Source organism: Acartia tonsa, chromosome 6 (assembly GCF_053477335.1).
Source record: "Acartia tonsa isolate MP-2025a chromosome 6, ASM5347733v1, whole genome shotgun sequence".
In the NCBI taxonomy this organism is placed as follows: domain Eukaryota; kingdom Metazoa; phylum Arthropoda; class Copepoda; order Calanoida; family Acartiidae; genus Acartia; species Acartia tonsa.
Genome location: NC_137265.1, coordinates 11871573 through 11893122, shown reverse-complemented (window position 1 = coordinate 11893122; position 21550 = coordinate 11871573). Strand labels below are relative to the sequence as shown.

General features: G+C 32.4%; 3 protein-coding genes across 3 annotated transcripts; all 3 read right to left on the bottom strand.

Annotated features, from left to right (window-relative positions):
• Window positions 1-567: 567 nt before the first annotated feature.
• Window positions 568-3092, bottom strand: LOC145322963 (uncharacterized). Its single transcript, XM_080165354.1, has 6 exons — window positions 2954-3092; window positions 2450-2521; window positions 1919-1992; window positions 1354-1423; window positions 958-1025; window positions 568-715 (listed from the first exon to the last, which is right to left on the bottom strand). Exons 1-6 carry the CDS (start codon window positions 3002-3004, stop codon window positions 568-570), a joined length of 483 nt encoding a protein of 160 aa, XP_080021480.1. The 5' UTR covers window positions 3005-3092.
• On the bottom strand, window positions 3022-5555 carry IFT20 (intraflagellar transport 20). Its single transcript, XM_080165352.1, has 6 exons — window positions 5437-5555; window positions 4860-4893; window positions 4344-4445; window positions 3753-3855; window positions 3441-3495; window positions 3022-3149 (listed from the first exon to the last, which is right to left on the bottom strand). Exons 1-6 carry the CDS (start codon window positions 5553-5555, stop codon window positions 3098-3100), a joined length of 465 nt encoding a protein of 154 aa, XP_080021478.1. The 3' UTR covers window positions 3022-3097.
• Window positions 5556-7563: 2008 nt separating this feature from the next.
• On the bottom strand, window positions 7564-20538 carry LOC145321852 (uncharacterized). Its single transcript, XM_080163484.1, has 9 exons — window positions 20477-20538; window positions 14753-14789; window positions 14472-14525; window positions 13470-13546; window positions 12670-12738; window positions 10129-10214; window positions 9759-9843; window positions 8911-9049; window positions 7564-8043 (listed from the first exon to the last, which is right to left on the bottom strand). The coding sequence occupies exons 1-9, from the start codon at window positions 20535-20537 to the stop codon at window positions 7986-7988; spliced, it is 666 nt and encodes a 221-aa protein (XP_080019610.1). The 5' UTR covers window position 20538; the 3' UTR covers window positions 7564-7985.
• Window positions 20539-21550: the final 1012 nt, after the last annotated feature.

Here is a 21550-nt window from a genome sequence, read left to right as displayed (position 1 = left end):
AATGCAATTAATAGAACACCAAAAAAATATTTCAGTTTTTATTTAAAAAGTACAGTAAAATCTAAAATTCAAAACTTAGGTGTCAACATCTAAAAATGGTTTTAGAGCATTTTTATTATGCCTAAATCTTCTACCCTTTGCAAGAAAAAAAATTGGATTTTCTGTAGTCGACTTTGGGGGGCCAGTACTCCCTCCCTGGTTGAGATATGACCTTCAAACTTTGATATGTTCTAGTACATGTCCCTAATAGTATCTGTATACATTTTTAGCTCTATATCTCAACTTTGAAGTGTTTAGCAGCCATTCTTGCAAAAGGTTGAATATTTGAGCATAAGGTTGAGACACCTAAGTTTTGAATTTTAGATTTTACTGTACTTTTTAAATAAAAACTGAAATATTTTCTTGGTGTTCTATTAATTGCATTAAAAAACAAAGAAAATAAGCCATTAATCATTAAATTCTGATATTTATAAGTGGGGTAAAATTGCTTTCAAAAAAGTTCTCATAAAAAAACACACTGTATATTAAAATAATGTTTCTCTACAGAATTAAATTCATAGTTAATATCTATTCCTGTGTAGTATAATGTTCATTGGTGTATAAATGGTCCTGCCTATTGAACTGACCATGGTGTGGATTCGTATAGAGCTGATCTTCTACAAACCTAAGTCTGTCCTCTACCTCTGTATTTGTGTAGGGTACCTCGGGAGATAATCTAAAACAAAAATTATGATCTTCAAGAAAAATTAATTAATTGGTCAGTTTGAGACATATGGAAATTAAGTTAAGGCTGTGGATTAAAAAGTAGAAACTTATCAACCAGGAGAATCTTCACTTGACAAACTTGACAAGAACTATATAATTATTATTTGCTTTTCCTAGACGATTATTTGTGTATAGCCCCCCCACCAATTACTTTTTAAAAAATTGAAATTACGGGGGATGCAGTTTTTTTACCTTGTGTATCTGTAGGAATTATCAAAGATATCAGGTTCCAGCTCCTTTATTCTCATCATTGCCTCGTCCTAACAAGAACAATAGGTACTGTAGGGTCACCAATATACAAAGAAGCGAAGCAACTATAAAAAGCTAGCATATACTTTAATGTAATAGGCTAAAGAAGTCAACTTTGGAGCTATTGTCAATTGAGTTAGATTCTTGAGTGTGACAGTAACATTAAATATTAAATGTTCGTAAAATTCAATAAAATGGTTTTAAAAAGGCCTCCATGAAATGCACGGTTGATAAAATACAACAAAAACTAATTACTTAATATGTTAATTAGGCTTAAACAAAAGTATTTCTTTCCTTTGCCTTGCTTAATACTAAAAACAAAATATAATTGAAGTGTACCTTAATTGAACGCAGTCTTTCAGTTTCCATGGCCATTCGTCCTGATAACTCATCTATCCTGTCAAATTCCCTGTTAAAAAGTTTCTTATTTTACACACATTTAAAAAGCATTGAGAGAAAAATCTTCGAACTGAAAAACATTGAGAAAAAAATCCTCCGTTGAAAACATCCATTAATGTTAATGCTAATCTTTCTAGAGCACAATGTAAAAATGTTTCTTTGATAATTGCCATCTTATACATAAGATAAGAATGTTTGGAGCTAGTGTAGTTCACGGTGCAGTGGAATGTTCCTGGTAACGAATATCTCCAAAAATCTAAGAACTTTAAATGCTGCTAGCGGCCAAACGGTGGAGCGTATAGATTATGCTCGCACTGACAAAACAATACCTACAAATAATCTGGAATAGTCATTACTCAATGTTGCAGCACAGTTATCTAGCAGTGCACCAAAATGCGCAAAAATACGCGTTTTTTCTTCAGTATAGCTTTCCATGTGCATAATTGGATCTTGGCTATTCTGATTATTTCTAGGCCTTTTTATGTCGCTTAACACTGTAGCTTACCTATGCATCGAATGAATTTTTCTTCTGCGTTGGCTTTGAGATTTTGAATATGCTTCCCACGCATTACTTACATCCTAAATTCAGTTATATTCATTACAGACCAACAGGATTAAGTATTATAGTAGCTCTTTAAAAAACTCTTTAATTCTATGCAAAATGAAAATAAATTTAAAATTGTGGATTTTAAGACCTTGGGTAATTCGCAGACATAAAAAGGGTTGCATTCATTTGCGTGTATAGCAATTCAACAGGTGTTGTGAAACCATTGGGATAAAAAAATTTAAATTTGTGGGGGGTGTTGACAACCCCTAGATCCCCCCTCACAGCACGTTACTTACATTATTGGGTTTATATGAACTATGTGACCTGAATAAGGCATAGTGGTAAATGGAATTTAAGCTGATTAGTCCATTGACAACTAACACGTTGATGTATGGCAACAATCTACTCTTTAAAAGGATAACATAACGTAGGAAACATTTTAAATAATCTTTTATGACGCAGTATAAATGTAAACAATAGAATAATCACCAGAAGTTTGTGTCTGATATTAGAATTAGAATGATGCTTCTTTGATAACTCTAGCATTCGTCCCAGTTCTATCTAAATATATGCAACTCAGTTATTTTCTCGTTTCAGTGTAATTTGGAAGAACAGATAATAATCATTTTAAATTCAATAAAATCAGGGAAAGGAACGAACGGGGTTGATTCAGTGTCCGATTTTGTACTGTAAAATTTTGTACTGTAAAATTTTGTACATATATGAATGTATTTATTATTACATGGATCTTACACCAGATTATCATGTACTATAATCAAGTGAAAATTGTAGCTTGCTAAAATAACGCTCCTCTCATCCATTTCCTTTACCACATCTCCTCCCCTCCTGCTGGATGAACGAACTAACCAATTAATGATGTCCATGTTAGCAACCTAAATTGACGAAAAATTTTACCCTGTCATAATATCCACGTATTTCTATATTCATTCATATAGGTTAGTTATTCTTAGGAGTAATAAAATTTCTGATTACCTCGATTTTGTCATATAAGTCATAATGTGATAATTCATATTCAGTAGCCATTTTTATTTATTAGTATTTGATTCACCTAAAGTTGTCTCTTTCACTCATAACTTTAATTGTCTTTTTTTGTCACTTTTTTTATTATGCTAAAATTTATTTTTGTAACATTAATTGTTCCATAAATTCTGTCTGTTCAGATTCCATTCTAAAAGTAATAATCAATTTAAAAAAGGTGTTTTCATTAACTTTATAATTTCGTATTATTCGCGGCTATTTGCTACAAGGACAGTTTCGTCCAGAAAGATTTTTAAAAAATTAAAAAGAAAAAAATTGTTTATATGTTGTTATGAAGAGTTAGTTTAGGGGAGGAGAGGAAAAGGTTTAGGGGAGGGAAGAAAAAATAAACTAACTTGAAGGGCAGGGAATTTTACCGACAGACAGACAGATGGAAAGATACAAACACTTATGGAGTAGCTTCTCTATTAAAAATTAAAACCTGGCTAAAGCATTGTATTGAACTGTAAGCCTATCCAACTCACTTCTTTTCTCAACTAAAAACAAAATAAGTCCATTAGTAGCATTCGTCTTGTAGTTTTCCAGTACTTAACAAAGATTACTTGACACCAAAGAATTTAACATTTTCATAAGGTGCGTTGCCACGAAAGGGACTATACCCCATTTTCTAAGTTTGCCTAAAGGATAATATTTAGACTGTCTACCAGTTTCCTTTCAAGATCAAGTATTGTACTTTTTAAAACTGTTATGCGCTACTTTTGCTTATATTCATCATAGTTAGAAATATTCTTACCAATTAAAGCTTTGAGTTGGTCTTGTTGTGCTTCCCTTTGCTTAGCATAAGATTTCAATAAGTTTCTGCTTCCAATGGCTTTCATTTTCTCTCTCTCAACTTCCTAAATTCAAGGATAGGTTAGGTTTGGTGAGATAAAACCCTGCATGGTTAAGCCTCCTATCAAGGAATACTAAAGTTGGCTGTAATGTGTTCATTGATAGACAGATTTAAAAATAAAAATCAAACTAATTTCATAACTTAATAATAGTTTGACGTCCACCAGAGTGCCTGGTCTGCAGAGAACCCCTAACTATTAAGATGAATTGAAAACAATGGGCGGGTGGTTTGCAAATTCCTGCGGAGGACTCTAACCCCACGGGGCCTATACATTTGGTGACCTGTATACAATATATCCTAACCTAACCTTAAAACAGGCACAAGAAAAACTATCTCAATTAAAATATTTTTTACTTTATTATATCTGTGCTTATCTAGTCTCTTTGAGGGAAACTACTAAAATTGTGTTAATTATTTTATATTGAAAATGTTGTTATTTTGTTTCAAATGGACTGTGTTACTTTTGAACATACTCGTTTTTGCTAGACTTACCTTAGAGACGGCATCAAAAATGGCAATGAAACTGTCGGCAATCTTTTGAAATCCTTCAATGTCTCCTAGAAACTCTTCACACACTTCTTTTAACTCTGATGCCTAAAATTAAATGATTATAGAGTAGCTATACTTGTAATTTTGTGTCATTTAGAAAGTGATTTATTTGAAAATGTCAAATTTTTTGTTTGCTAATACTTAGCAGAGTTTAAAGGTAATTGAGCTATTCATTTATTTCAAACTTATAATATGCAATATCCACCAGATATGAAATGATAATCAAGTAGCTAAACTGAAAAAAACTAGCCTAAACCTGACAAAATCCTGATATAAAATTAACAGGATGTCTGTATATCTATCTGTCTGTCTCTATCTTAAGACCAATATGGTTTCTCCTTTACAGTGAAGCATCTTATTGGTCCAGAGAAATTATGTTTTCACTTTTTCTTAATCTAAAATTGAAAAGAAAGAGATCCTCTTCTTTTCCCAAGTGCCCCTAGAGGCAATATTTTTTACCTGAGATGATGTTTCTTCGTCTAATACTCGGATTCTATTACAAAAGATAACAATATAGAATTTGAATTATAATAATGCTTTTCAAATATTATTCTAAAGCCAAAATTTTTTACTCTAACTTGACAAAAGAAGATTCTAACTGGTCAATCGGTTAGTGAGACAAAAAATCTTCGATCGAACACAAGAAACGGGGCTTTGTATTAAAACCACCCAAAGACTAAATCTAAAAATAAAATAGCTTAAGGCCATCCGGTTATTTATGTGAAGCCTCTTTAAAAAGGCGAACCCAATAAGATACGTTATTCTTAAGCTACAGACAAAAAGATTTTATATAATAGACAAAAATTCACCGGCTACGCTACGCTAGGGAACTAAAGATATACTACAATGGCAAATAAATTGATGTAGAATGATGATACAAAAATTAACCAATCTGTAGATTAAAAATTAGCGGTTGAAACGTTTAAACACCCATCTTAATATACCAACGAATCAAAAACCACTTAAGTCCCAAAAGTTGTTAAGCCAACGAATAAGAAAACGTTATTATAAAAAGTTAGGGACTAGTGTAATAAACAGCCCATTGTCCCATCTCTCTGGGCTACGCAAGTATAATCTTTGTAAATTATTATCCCTGTTAAGATCATCAAAGAACATGCCAGCCCTTTCCAGGGCCTCAGTTGCTGATGTCGACATAATTATAATAACATTACTATTTCTAAACACGGAAGGAATAGTTATCTATCGTATCGTATTATAGTCATATTTCCGCCTTTATTAAGATAAAAAGTTTTAAGATAAAATCTTTTTTAGTTAGCTTTTAGTTGAATTGATTCTATGATTTTTATTCTAATACTCGTAGAAAATTTCTGCAACACGATGCTATACATACTTTTTCAGCATTGCTAAGAACCAGTTCTAATCCAGCGGAAATTAGTCGGTTTCGAAGCCATACTGGAATACATAATCTGAAGATTATTTCAGTCGTGCAAGCCGTTTCAGTGCTCTTAAGTGGTGTTTAAAGATTTTCAGGGATGGAAAGGATATTGGACGGTAGAGTATATTGGTCTCCAAAGTTTTATAAACACAATCTCTCATTCGTTTGATTATTATAACTTTGGGGGACTTTTATTAAACCTTAATTGGGTCGTGAAAACTAGCAACTAGCTGTGTCCAAACTTCTCCAGAAATATTTTTAATCGGCAGAAGGGGTAATTTTGTTTATTCTAGGTGACATACAGTCATTTATCTGCCATTGTCATATCCCTTAAGATACCTAAAGTTTATAATATGTATGTAATACATACTATTTATAAGTGTAGAGTAGAATACTGCTATATAACCTTTATAAGTTACAAAATTTAAATTTGGAATTACGTAAAATTAAAAAGTAAGGCTTTTTACTAAGTCGGTTATAAAGCTGTTATTTTAATTTTTAAAGTTTTAAAACCAAAAATACTACAAATAGACAGAGATCTAAAGGGATCAGACAATGGCCGTTAAATTCATGTACACCCCCAATGATGATACACAAAAAATACCCTTTCTGTAGCACACGACTATTGGATGTAACGTTTGGACACTCAACTTAATGAACCAATTAGTCAAAATTCAATAAAAGTCCTCAAAACTTTATTAGGCAAACGAACAAGATAATGTTATTATAAAACTTTGAGGACTAGTATAATAAACAGCCCCCCCCCCCCTGTTATATAGGGTGACCAATTTGCACATATGCCCATATTTTAAAATATCAAAACAATTTACATATATTCGAGAATTACTTATAACTTCTTATTTATTATTAATGCACTAAAGTATTTAAAGAACTGAACAAGCTAGAATGGAATTTGGTTTTAATAGCTTTCCTTTTGGTATATTCAATGTTGAAAAGCATTATATTTTTTAGCAGGTTGCACTGGTTGTTCAGTAATCTACCTGTCTTTCTATTTATATTCTTCATTTATGTGTTATAATAATGTAGCTTTCTTTTTTAAATATATTAATATCATGAACAAGAATGACAAAATTAATATGCAGCGATGTTTAAATTATATAATAACAAAGAATTTGAAAACATTCTTTTTTTATATAATATGGTTTTAATTAATCTTTATATAATTATTTACCACTGAACCGATTAAATTATCTATTTTAAGGAAGAATGTCTTAATTTATGGATGGTTCTAGTTTACATTTTTTAGATTTAAGTTTGACATGTTTGTCTGCTAAGATCTTGGAAACTACTTGAACTATCGGCTCAGGGCAGGTTTTAGGCTATTTGGTAGGTGAGAGGTTGAGGAGGTGCGTCAACCCTTGCCTATGGCTATAAGAGTTGAGAAAAGATAAATTTTCCCTTCATAAAAATATTTTTCGGAACAAAATCACTAATTGGGGGGTGGGGGGGGGGGGGAGGCGGGGGATACCTTTATTGGGGTGAAGCTTCTTTTACTTTATGCTTTACATCATTAAATAGTGCTGAATAAAAAGCTTCATTCGACTGGTTTGGTCTATAAAATACAGGCCGCGGTTTTATAACATGTCTGTCGCTGCAATTTGTCCAAATATTCCAGCTGTAATCTAGCTGCGTGTGCAAAGTGAAAATAGTGGCTGTCGAGCAGTATTTTTTATGTATAATATCATTTCTTCTAAAAATCATCCTTATTTAATCCGAATTTATGAATTTGAATAAAAAACTTAAATGTAAAACAAATTATGTCTTTATTTGATAAATTACATGAACATTATATATTTGTAAATTCACATATAAGAACTTTATTAAATTTATTTTAATAAAAAAGACATATAAATAAAGTTATTTACATGAATATACTTTTTTTAATTGAATGGCAGAAAAATACATATGTTTATAATGATAGATATGAAACTTAATAATGTTTTTTTTAATATTAAATTTAAGTTGAATAATAACAAGCAAAACAATTACGAAAAAAGATGAAAAAATGCATAAAAAGGAAATACAATAATGTATGAGCAAAACAATGGATTATTTATTTTAAGTTTATAAGGCAAATTTTGCTTTTAGAGAGTATTAACAGAAAGTAAAATTCAGATATGTTGTTATAATAATGCAAAATTTAAAATGACTTTTTTCAGCATTGATGCTTAGAATGCAGCGTGGCCAAAATTAACTTTGTAGTCTCTGCACCATACTGAAAGCCACCTGAAAATAAAAATAAGTTACAAATATGGTGCTTTCCCTAAAAAGGCTATAGAACAGAATCCCCCCACCCCAATATCCCTTTATTTTTGAAATAAATTAAAGGGAGAAGTAGTTTTTTTTTCGATGTCTAACCCATGCGAGGCCAATACCTGTTGTGCTACCATGTAACAAATAGAATTCAACTTTACCTGACCTAAAGTAAAAATACATGCGCACGAAAACTATCCCAACCCCATTATTTTCAATTTAATTCAAATTAAAGGGGTGGCATTCTAAAGGAATACTTTGTGAATATGAATACACCAAAAATACTTTTGTCTGAAAGTCCTTATTATGCATGCACAGAGAATGGTGCCTGCTTATTAATCAACGCATTCCCTACACTAAATATAGGGCAAAATTCTATAAGTTTTCTTGGGCTAGCCTTGAAGTTAGGGTTTTCTAAGTCTAAAAAATTCTATTCTATCTATGAAAGGCTAAGAAACCTTGTAACTCCTTGGCTAGCCATTAATATTTTACAGGATTTTGCTTACTATTACAATGCCAGGGGGCGTCGTAGCTCAGTGGTAACGCACTGAGTTACGGTGATGAGAGTTCGAGTTCTAGTCCCCATGTGGCAACTCGAATTTCTCAGTTGAATACAATCACGCAACTTCCCCTGGTTGTGTAAGAAGGGGATTATTGAGTAAGTTTGGATACTTAATAGTCAAGTACATAATATCAGTACTACCCTTATCCCTAGTGGCTATACAAAAGTGTCTCAGCTTACTCCATGACTACTTAGGTCCAAACCCTAAGAGACTATGGCTAATCAATCAATCAATCAATGCCAGTGTTAGATCTCCTGACTAATAAATATTGACTTACTTGAGATCATTGACAGTGATGCCCTTGGGGAGGGTGAGGATGATGTCCTTGTTCCCGTTGAACCTGGGCAGGATGGGGATGTTGGTGTCCAGGTACTCGTACTCCACACCGTTGTCGGGGTAGGCCAGCACTATGTCGCCTTAAACAAGGTTTAATGATTAGTTAATGAACTTAAGGATGATAAATTGATATACATCCCCATTGATGATAAACAAAATTATATGTCGCCTTAAAAAAGGGTCAATAATTAGCTTGTAATCTTAAGGATGATAAATTGATATACATCCTCAATGATGATAAAAAAATTATATGTCGCCTTAAAAAAGGTTCAATGATTAGCTTGTAATCTTAAGGATGAAAAATTAATATACATCCCCATTGATGATAGACAAAATTACCCTTTCAGTAGATTAAAATTATTTGTTTGCATTGGACACAACTGATTTGGATTCAACCAATAAAATTTCAATAAAACTTTTGAGCCAATGAATAATATAACGTTGTTTAGTGGGTACAATTGTAATTTACTATCCAATGTCCACTCCTATCCTGACATGATATTAGTATAGAATTCATATATGTATATTGCAACCATTTTACAAAATAGCAGGGAGGGAACATTAAACTGTAAATTACACTGTGGTACCCACTACCCAACATCCAAGGAAATATTTATACTAACCCTTCGGGAAATATTTATACTTACCATTTTGTATATCTGGGATTAGGTTTATTATCCCCCCCCCCCCTCTTCCTCAGGAAATTTTCAACTTACCCTTAGTAGCTCTAGGGTTATTTTTGTTATACACACTCCCCCCCCCCCCCCTTTAGGAAATATTTACACTTACCATTTGTAGATCTGGGGTTAGGTTTATTTCCATCTCTTCCCGCCAGGAAAAATGCATCAGGCCCCTCTCCGTCATAGGTGAAATCCTAAAAGTAAATATATATTTTGTTGCTTTCCTTCGATAAATTATCATGAGAAAGTTAATATCATTCAAAGCAAGGACAACAATCTGCTAAATAAGAGATCAGAGATTAAACTTAGACACAGAGAAAACCTGGAAGAAGATTGAACCTGAAACTCTCAAGTATTTTTAAAAAAATGTTTGTAATTTAGATTATGTAATGAAATATCCTCTTTCGTTTTTGAAAAAATCGTTGAAACATTTGATCAAAGATAGATATATAGATAGTTAGATAGATAGATTTAGATACCTTGATTAATAATTGATTATCAGAAACAGCATACACCTCTCCAGCGATGTCATGGAAAATGTTGACAAACTCGCCCATAAACTCCTCTGAAAATTAAGTACAATATTATTAAAATTTGTTATGTTCATATCCTAATTAAAGATGTGTTAAATAGAAATGTCTATTTAAGAATTTTTAAGGTAGATTAAAGTCGTGTATGATCTCGAAAACGACGGAATCGATAAAGTTATACTATTTAAAGAAGCTTTATTTAGGCACTGGAAATGTTTTGTTAGAATTTCTTTCGTCTAAAATTTAAGATACCCCTAGAGAATGGGAGCGCAGCCGCGGCCAAAGATATAATTACATGTAAAAGCTAAGCATTAGAAAATTGTCGGAAGGGAGGGGACATTGGGCTGTTCATTACACTAGTTTTCATATTTATTGACTTAACAACTTAGGGGACTTTCATATAATTTTGATTGGTTGCTTCATTAAGTTGATTTTTCCAAACATTTCAACCACTAATTGTAATCTACATAAGTGGTAATTTTGTGTATCATCATTAAGGATGTACATTAATTTATCGACCATTGTCTTATCTCTTTAGATCCCTGTGTATAATAGTACTTATTTAACAACTGCTAAAATATTTGTGCAACAATGATCTTAATTTCTTTTTCAATTTTAATTTTTATTGTCTTCCAACCACACCTAGACATTTAGAAAGTTCTCACACCAGAATGAAAATATTCAACAATGAAAAGGGATATCACAATTTCAACTAGAATCTACGTAGTAGAGATAGAAATTTCTAAATGGGATTTAAGAAAATGCACAGCATGAATCTAAAGGGATAAAACAATGGACGATAAATTGGATATTTTAGGAATTTATATCTAAAGATATAGATTTCTAGATAAGCTGAAGATAAGCTACATATTGGTTGTAGGCTATTTTGGTTCTTAGAGAAACCTCCTAGAGTCTAGAGGCAAAGCCATTTGTGTAGGTTATGGTTGTTATACGGCGATTTCCATTAATGTACTTGTCGATCACTGAATCCATCGTATCTTTAAAATAAATTGAAAATAAGGTAGTAGTATTTTGTTCTATGCCTAACCCCTGAATTTCTCCAAGTACCTAATAATATAACCTAACCTAACCTGACCAAATAAACAAGCAAACGAATTACTACGTAATAGAATATTTGATGTTTAATTAACAATTTGAAAATTGTAAAGCAATAATGATAAATATCAGTATTATTTGAGAAACACATCTTAACGGGGATATAAAGGGAGAAGACAATAACCGTTAAATTGATGTATATCCCAATTGATAATACATAAAATTACCATTCTGTAGATGACAATAAGTGGTTGAAATGTTTCGACACTCAACTTGATGAATCAACTAATATTCATTAAAAGTGTTCAAAGTTGTTAAGCCAACGAATAAGAAAACCTTATTAAATAATTTTGGGGGCTAGTGTCATAAACAGACCAAAGTCCACTCCCTCCCTGCAACTAAATAAATGACTCTGGAATTTCTTTAGCATGAGATAAAAAGTTAACAGGCGAGAAATTGCGCAGTGAGAATAAAAATCATGGAAAATTTCTTTGGCGGTTTCCCTCATTTTGCATGTGGACCACAGAAGAACTTTTGGGAGAACGACTATGGAGAAAAAAAATGTATTTTAATCAAAATGGTTTGGAGGATAAGGAGAGTTAATACTCTTTGGGCCCCGGAAGGGTAAGGTTTTCCCTCATATTGCATTTGGACCAAAGACAAACTTTAAAAATAACGTATGATTCTTTTTTTAGGTTGGGTAGGTACAGAAAAGGTTGATAAAGACTTACAGGTTGGTTAACCCCTTAGGCCTTTCCCCCCCCCCCCCCCCACAGAAGCTGGAATTATTTTTATCTTAAAAAATAAATGTGTAGAGTGTAAGAGGGGGGGTGGGGTTGGTGGTGGTTAGATATAGGTTTGAGTGAAAGCACCAATTCTTTAAAAGCTTTCTAAATGCCAAGATTGAATTTAATTATAATTTTTTTTTGCACATTTAACATTTAGCAACAATGCAAAACTACAGCACATTCGTAACCAACCACATTTATTAATTTCCCATTTAAAGACGGAGCTTTTCTATAATAAAGGTCTGTATGTCCGACATAATCGGTAGCTCTTTTCTTTATTTTTGGCATATCAGATTAGTGCTATCGATTTAAATGTTATCTTTACCTTTAAATCAATATTCTGCGTATTAAGTTTTAACACTCTAGTTCGTGTTCGTTTGTTGTTCCCTGTGATTTCAGAACTTTGGTTTATTTAATGTTGACATACTTATTTTTTATTGAGAATGATCGAACAAAAAAATCTTACTTTCACGTGGATATATGATGATTTAATTTTATTAATGCAATTCTATAAATAGTGCACGTCTTCTGTACATAATTATTTTTGATCAGTAGAAATATTTTAAGAAAAACTTTGCCTCTTATGAAAAATCCCTGCATGCGTATACTAGTTTGTAGTACCAGGAGCTGCGCTGTTGTTACTTACCTCTGGGTTGCTGTGGTTGAGCTTGTCCTTGTTGCTGCTGATTAACCTGTCCAACTCCATTTTCATCTGATCAACAACCATTTTTATCTTTTAATGCATATTGCGAAGATAGACTTACTAGGTGTGCGATTTTGTAAAGAACATATTTTTTAGACGTTTAGGGATTTGTAGACGTGTTTAGTGCCCTAGAAAAATGGGGATAGATGGCACAGCTTTTGGCCTACCTGTTCTATTGACGTCATAGTAGAGGAAAAGAGAAATGGAAGGGGAAAAGAAACCTCCTATAAAAGAGATGGGGTATAGGGTATTTCCTGACGTCTAAGGAATAGGTAGGCCAACAGCAGTGACATCTATCCCCATTTTATAGGGCACTTTAGACAGCTATATTTAGTATTTATTTGCTATTGTACCTTTAAAACTTGTGTACAATCTTGGTCTAATGGGTTGTTAGTAATCCATTTAAAAAATTTTTTTGAGACAATTAATTAAAGCATTCAAATATATATCAATTCTGTTTATTTTTTAAAAATCTTAAATAGAAAATTTCTTAAAAACAACTATATTTCTTAAACTTGTTAGAAAGCTCATATATTTTGGCTTACAAAATGGTATATTTGTTATTTGAACTTTGTAAAGACTATGATAAATGTTTTAAATAAAATGTAAGGAAAGCCGAAGAGGGAAAATCTTATGTTTTGCTATTTCTACCTTCTGTAGTAAAATGTATTTTAATACTTTTAAATGAGGTTATCTCTGCAAAATTCTTATGAAAAATTCCCGAAAGATAAAAAAGTTTCCTGGGCAACAGATGAGCCTGTCTTTTCTGGCTCCACAAATCTTGCTCTTTACGTAATTCACAATCTCTCTCTTCTTGTCTCTAAAAATTGTTAACTATCATATTAAGTGAGAATAATATCTAATACATGGCACGACAGCCGCATATTAAACAGTTAAATCGGCGGCTGTAGATTATTTCCTAGCAAAAGAAAAATATAAATCAAAACAACTGTGTCTTGACCAAAAAAAATGAAATGTATGGAACTTTAATAACTGTTTTTTTTTTTAAATTTAAGCTGCAAGTTATTCTTTGGTAAAATGAAACGGCTAGTTGCAGCTTTGGTAAGTCTGAAAATAATCTTATAGTCATGGCTATAACGTAAACATAGGCTTAGATGCCTCAAGAAGTCAAGTAAAAAAAAAAATTCAATCATAAAATACAGGTTGTCCTTTAGATTTTGGTTAAGAGGTGTGTCCAAATATTCAATATGCTTTGTGCACCCCCCTGGAAAGACCCTGTGCACGCCACTGCTTTAGATTTTAATTTACTATTCTTCTTCAAAAATACAATCAATGCTCAGCAACAAATATTCTTTTGGACATTCGAATAAACTTCTTGCTTATTGGAAATTATTTTTTTTTATCAGAAATGAAAAGAAACCGAGCGTGACATGACTAGAACCTGCAATCCCCAGATCCGAAGTCTGGTGCCTTATCCATTAGGCCACACGCCCATGCTTAAATATTATGTTTTATTTTACTATTTACTAAAGAATATCTTGTGACAAATTTAGTCGCAAGAATATTTATCATTATCACGAAACCCATTTTATGTATGTATTTCATTGTTTTTTTGTCTATATCCAAAAAAATTAAGTAAGACTTATTAGTTTGTTGACTTTTGGGAGGGTTTTCATCATTATCCCACAAAACAATGAGCAATAAGCTGCCAATTCACTTTTATTTTACTATGATAAATCTTTTAAAATTTACTTTGAACACCTTATATTAAAAAAACTCTTTACTTGTTAGTGGTTGCTTTAGCAGTTTGAAGCTCCTCGATGATTGGATCACATGTCCTTAAAAAATAGCCGATTAGTTGATGTCAATCCCCAATTATGACAAAACAATATTACCCCAAGGGATGAATCACAATATTTTTGGAAAAGTTTGGAGACTGCTAGTTTGTACTACCCAATCAAGAATAAATAAAAATTCCAAACTTTTTTAAGGTATCAAATGAGAAAAGTGTTGAAAACATTGGGGACCCTCCCTTCATCCCTAAGTGTATATCTTTTCCTCTTACCTGATTGGAACACAGGTTTCTGAAGTATCACATCCATCTAAAAAAAATATGATTAAAAAATCTATGTGTCAAAAATAATTAAACTAATATTAGATTTTATCTTACAATGCTTTAGGGTAATTTTGTAACCTAATCAACAAAGAAATTCTTACAAATTTATGTTTGAATTTAATATTTTTTACAGAATAGCTTCGAAACCGATTAATATCCGCTGGATTAGATACGGTTCCCAGGCATGATAAAAAATTATGCATAGCATCGTATTACAGACAATTTTCCAACGAATATAAAAATAAAATCATAAAATTAATATCGTTTTTAACAGCACAGGACTTCTGTCCTTCGAGGCAAGGACGTTCAAGGGGGTAAAGCCATTTTACCCCTCCCCCTAAATAAAAATTACCCCCCCCAAATAAAAAAGCTTGGACGCCCCTGCTTCGAGGCTAACAAAACTGGTTATAATCTTATGATTTTTAATGCTAATATCCGCGGGAAGTTGTCTATAATACAATGTGATAAAAAATTCTTGTATATAATTTTGAAATCTATGTTTTAAGGTTTGGGGTTGACAGTTAGCCACAGCCCTGCCTTGCTCAGATTTTACAAACAAAGGTGCATTTTTTATCTTTATATTGAAAGTACAATTTTGTTGAAACTACTTTATTCGTCTTTAGGGTTAAAGGAAAAAGTAAGTCATTAAAATTGTGTTATTCCCAGAGAGAAGGGGACAATGTGCTGTTTATTGCACTAGTCCCCAAAGTTTTGCAATAACATTTTCTTATTCGTTGACTTAACAACTTTGGGGATTTTACTAAATTTTGACGGGTTGGTTTATTAAAAGGAGTATTCAAAGTTTCAACTACTAATTGTCATCTACAGAAGGGGTAATTTTGTGTGTCGTCATTGGGGATGTACATCAATTTATCGACCATTGTCTTATACCTTTCGATCACTGGTTATTCCATTATTTATCATTATTCAATGTAAAATAGCAGCTTATACCAATAACGAAATTAATTCGGAAAAAAATCACGAAACCTATATGTGTTTTTCAGCTGTCGTTGGGGGGCAACACATCGTAAAATTGACGACCTCTCCATTTGCCCCCCCCCCCCCCCCAAATATTATTTTAGATTTATTTCGCTTGTTGGTTATACCTTATTCCTGGTAAAATAGCCCTCCTTTTATAAGATACTGTATATAAAATCTTACTTTGGCTCTAATGCCATTATTAGAATAGGGTCACATGATGTTAATCTTATGTCGAGTAAGTATCAAGGATTTAAATTTTGTTCAGCTATGGGCACTTTTATTCAATCTTATAAAATCTTATTCAAAATAATCTTAGAAATTTGTATTTGACTTGTATGCCATGCTTCCATTCTATTTTATATAGTAGTGAGGTTTATATAAGTGTAAGATTCCATTTAAAATGAACCTAGTAAGTTCTTCTTTTCAAAGACTTGACATATGTCTCTGAATGGTTTAAGACAATTTGTTTTAAATTTAACCCCTTACAGTCGGGCCCCTTGCCGCACCTTAATCAGTCGGGGGGGGGGGGGGATGGCGTTCAACGCCCCCCCCTTATTATCTCAGTTTCTATTAGAGCTAGAGGGCTAAAAAATGTTGTGCAAGTCCCCTGTGTTATGATGAATTTCGGACCTTAAGTAAGTCAAGGTCAATTTTCGCTTCATTCACCCTTTTATTTAACAACCTTTGTTTTTAGGTCCTTTTTTACTTAAAAATTTCAAAAGGCTGTAATTTTTTTATTTTTGAAGCTAGAATAAAATTTTTTTTGCAGAAAATGTTTATTTTTATGTAAATTTTATATTTGAAATATCAAAATATAATTTCAGCTGCCGCAGCTGTACTTGGCAGCTGCCAGCCGCCGCAGTCGGCGGTCGGCGGGAAAACGGCGGCAGATCTTTATGAAATTTTAATACATTATGTAGACATGTAAGATGAGCTTAAGTTTAAAATTTGAAGTCTCTAAGTCAAAAATTGCGTCCACAGGAGCCTTTTAAAGATTTCTGGAGACCTGGAGGATCAGGACCTGCAGGATCATACCTGGAACATAAAATTGACTTGAACATCTGTATTTAATATGAGGATGTACTACTAGAGGATATTTTAGTATTTTGGTAAGATAAAATGCTTTGTTTAAGTCAAAAAAAAATTTTTTGCTCTTTACCTGGATGACCCTGCCAGGTTTGCTGGCATCCTGTGCCCGCCAGGATGGAGATATTAAAAAAATTTCAACTCTCAGTTATGTCTCATACCCACACTTAAAAAGTCAAGCAGTTTGGGCTCTTTATCTTTCACACACAGAAAATGAGATAGAAAAAACCGGATAGGGGGGCGTTCAACGCCCCCCCCCCCCCCGACCGTTAAGGGTTAAGTCTATATTAGGGGGTGGTATTAGGCTATAGTATTATTTATTGCCTCATCCGTGATCCTACAGAGTCCCTAGTCGCTAGGGGCGGAGCCGCTAGTATTCCAAATAGAGTTACAAAAAAAATCAGCATAGAAAATATATTTTGTTGAAAGTTTTCATATCACTTAAACCATGGTATAAAAACATAACATACCCATATGTATAATGTATATGCATTATAGTATAGATAAAACCAGTATATCTACAGATACACACAAAAAAGCACATATAAACACACACACATATATGAATGGTACATAGTATAAAACAAGAACTCAACAAAATCTGCACGTGCTTACCTTTCTTATACTATGGGGATGCTTTAAAAATATTTTTTTTGTCTAAACATTAATATCAATAATATTAAGCCCCCAAACCCTGCTCTAATGTTTTTTTTTTATGCATTGCAATATCCCTCTTTTCATTGAAAACAAAGAAGCGTTTTTGTTTATATTATTTCAGTGGTGTATTTTTAAAACACCCTTGTACCTTTTTTGCATAAGGCCTATGTTGAATGTATATAATGTATAAGCCTCCAAATAAGAATTCACATTGCAATAAAAAAAGTACAGCTACATAAAATACTACTTACTATCTTTTTCTTTCTATCTACAGTGATTCTTTACTTAACTGGTTTATTCATTTTTTAAAATAATTTTATTTTACTTTTAAAATTTTTATTCTACTAAAGTCTTTTGAACATATGAAATAAACTAAATAATAAAACAGCTGGTTGTCTATGTTTATCGCTTTGTTTTTGTAGAATGGCAAAGCCGAATGGTTTTAGAGAAGTTTTGAACTGTTTTATTCAAATTTTCTTAACAAAACTTATAAACAATCCAAAGGGAAGGGAAGTCTTTAATGATTACCTGTGGAGCGAAGCAATTTGTTGTTTAAAAGTAGCCACTTGGCATTATTAGTATATTCAATGGAAACAATAACAAATATACCTTTTCTCTCTCCCCCCCCCCCCCCCTCTAAATCATTCTAACCAACACCGCCCAATTTTTAATTTATCCCTCCCCAAAACTCTACCAGACAGTCTTATTAATTTTATGGTTCCACTGATTATTATTTTTATTTTCCCAAACTCCGCCCCCTTTTTAATCCTCCCCCATTATTAATACAGCAAACAACATGATGACCATATGAACCGTGCTCCCCTCAGTCCCCTCCCACTTTTCATTGTTCCCTAATGTCTTCAAAGGACATTAAATGCATTTTTAAGTCTGGAAATAAGTACAGGGTGCGCCAGATAAGTTGGCTTAACATTGACAACTTTCGTTTTATTTCCATTTTTATTATTGAATGATATTGAATTTCTGCCTAGCAATACCCACTCAATAATTTTTAATTTTTTTTTGGTATTAGGTTCTAGGATTTAAAGATAAAGAAAAATTAATGACTGAAAGAAAATATCTTAAGACCCGGTAAGAAATAGGTAGAATACATGTATACAGTTTGTTAAGGCACAAGGGCATCTATTATCCCACTTTTGAATTTACAGGGTATTATGTTAAAGAAGTACAGGATTTTTTTTATAAAACAGAGCTTTTTTAATAAAAAATATGTTATTTTTTTTAAATGATCCTTCAAGCATTTAATTTTTTGTGTAGAAGAAAAATTTGCGGCAAAATTTTCTAGAGGTGCCATAATCCTTTAATACTTGAAACAGACATACACTTAGCTTAAAATATGATGATAAATGTTGATATATTAAATATATATTTGCTAAAAATTGCAAGCTGGTAATCTTTAAAGCTGCTAATTCTTAATAGAGGCAGTTGTTTTTATCTTGGTCCGTCAAGTAAAATGAGCTATGATTTTGAGATTTAAATAAATTTTTATGATAATAGAAATACTCAATTACAGTAATCTGTTTATGAAGCTTAATTGTAAGAAAGAACAAGGCCAGGCCATGTTCTTTAATAAAGTTAAGCTTGAATAGGCTTAATAACGAATCAACCCTCTTTACCCCATCCCCTCCCCTCCTACTAGATGAACGAACTGACCAATAAACGAGTTCCATTTTAGCAAGCTAAATTAACGACAATCTTTCCCCTGTCATAATATCCACTTATATTCTGCATCCATTTAAGACGCATATAAAATCTTTCAAACAAAAAAAACAGACATAAAAAAAGACATCAAAGTAGTAAACAAAAACCCGAAGTCAAATTGCAACAACAAAAAATGATTTGTATAAAATGTTAGCAACCAGGGATAGCTATTCTAACAATCAATTCTACAAAAAATCAAGAAACCTTTTAAAGTATGGTGGGGGTATATTTTGTTTTTTCATTTAACTGAAGAGGGTTGGGTAAGAAGGGGAGGAAAAGGGGAAGGGGGTGGTTGGGAAATTTTTCTTTAGAATTGTTTGTCAGAATATCATTCCCTTTTCCCTGGTTAGCAACAAAATAAAGTGTAAAAAGTAGCAGGAACTCTTTTTGGGCGTATGACATACCACACAACAAAACATCCCTTAGCAAACTTTATGGAGGAAGGGGACATTGGGCTGTTTTTTTACATCAGTACCAAAGTTTTATGATAAAGTTTTTTTATTCGTTAGCTTAACAACTTTGGGGACTATTATTGAATTTTGATTGGTTGGTCCATTAAGTTGAGTGTCCAAACGTTTCAACAAATAACTTTATTCTTTAAGATAATTTTGTGAATCATCATTAGGGATGTGATTGTACAACTGTTTTTCGGCCATTGTCTTTTCCCTTAAGACTATCCCACCTCTCATCCCCAATTGTATTTGTGAGTGTGACCTTACTTTAAAATCAATAAAAAAAATAAAAAAATAAATTTCAGGGATTTCCAAACTATATCAACAAAATCCCAATTAAAATCTGACTTTAAATCCTTCATTTTGGTTGAACGGAAAGAAACAAGACCGAAAACGGTAATAACACGCAAAGATGAAACAATTAAATTACAAATAATAATTACTAGCGGCTGCGCCTCTGTCCTCAAGGACCTATGTTTTTTAAGGAGCAGAAAGGGCATAGAAAAATACTTTAAAGCCATCCCAAGACTTAAATATCAAAATGAAATAGACTAAAACTATAACGGGACCTATGTGATGATTACATGAAATAGAGAACCAAATCAGTTACCTAAGTAGTTATTGAGATCTTAGATTTCAAACAAAAACCCTTACTACTTTACATGTTAGAAAATAAGGACTTATAACAGGTCGAAACACACATAATCCACAATTCAATTGGGCAAGTTTTAAGCCAATATCCACTTATTCTATATCCAATAGCCCAATTAAAAATCACCTGAAGTCAACTGTAAAGAAAGAATTGGAAGACACACCAATAAACTTAATTGTAGATACATTTTTCTGAAAATAAAAAAATAAGACGTTATTTTAATAATATTATTGTTTGATGATTTTTAATTATTATGTAAATGAAAAGTACTTTTTTATCTTATTAATTAACTTGAGTTTTTGGCCTCAAAATTTAGAATCAAGGATAGTTATACGAAATAAAATGTTAATCATATAATTATTTCATCTCATGCAATCAAAATCAAATCCAAATTTCCAAGAAATGATTAAGCTTCACAACAATTCTTTTTATTATAATTTTAACTTTATTTCCTCATTCTTATCGTAAAAGGAGACCTAGTTCATATTATTATCATTACCAAAGCAAAAACAAGCTAAAAGGATGTGAAAAAAGAATAGTAAAATTATTTTTATGCAGTCTTATTAACCCTTACAGATCGGGCCCCTATTCCCACCTTAATAGATCGGGGGGGGGGGGGGGGGGGGTCATATTGACCCCCCCCTCTATCTCGGCTTCTGTTACAGATAAAGACGTAAAATTTTTTCTGGTGGTTCATGTGTATTTTTAGAGAAAATTACTTTTTCTAGTCATAGCGGCCAGGCCGCTCCTTAGCCGCTTTTTAGCGGCCAGCCGCTAAATTTTAAAACAGCTGTAGAGCGGCCAATTTTGCAGCTAGGATGACCAAATTTTAGGACGAACTTTTATTTTTCATAACAAAAAAATTACTTTTTCTGATCATCGCCGAAAAACGGCAAATAACGGAAACCGCCATTTTCGGCGATTACGGCGGTAAAACGGCGGTTGGCGGCGCCAATTATTATTTTTATCTGTTTGTTGTTGCTCAAGGATTTACCAAAAAAAATTTTAGGTCTCTAGCTGTAATAGAAGCCACGATATTCATGATATATGTCTGTAGTAAAAGCCGGACAAAAATCGGTCATAAAGTCGGTCAGGGTGCGGTCAAACGGCCATAACACCACATTTCTCATAAGGTCATTGATATCTCAGTATTCACCAAAAAAAATTTAGGTTTCTACCTTATACACAAAAGTCATAATG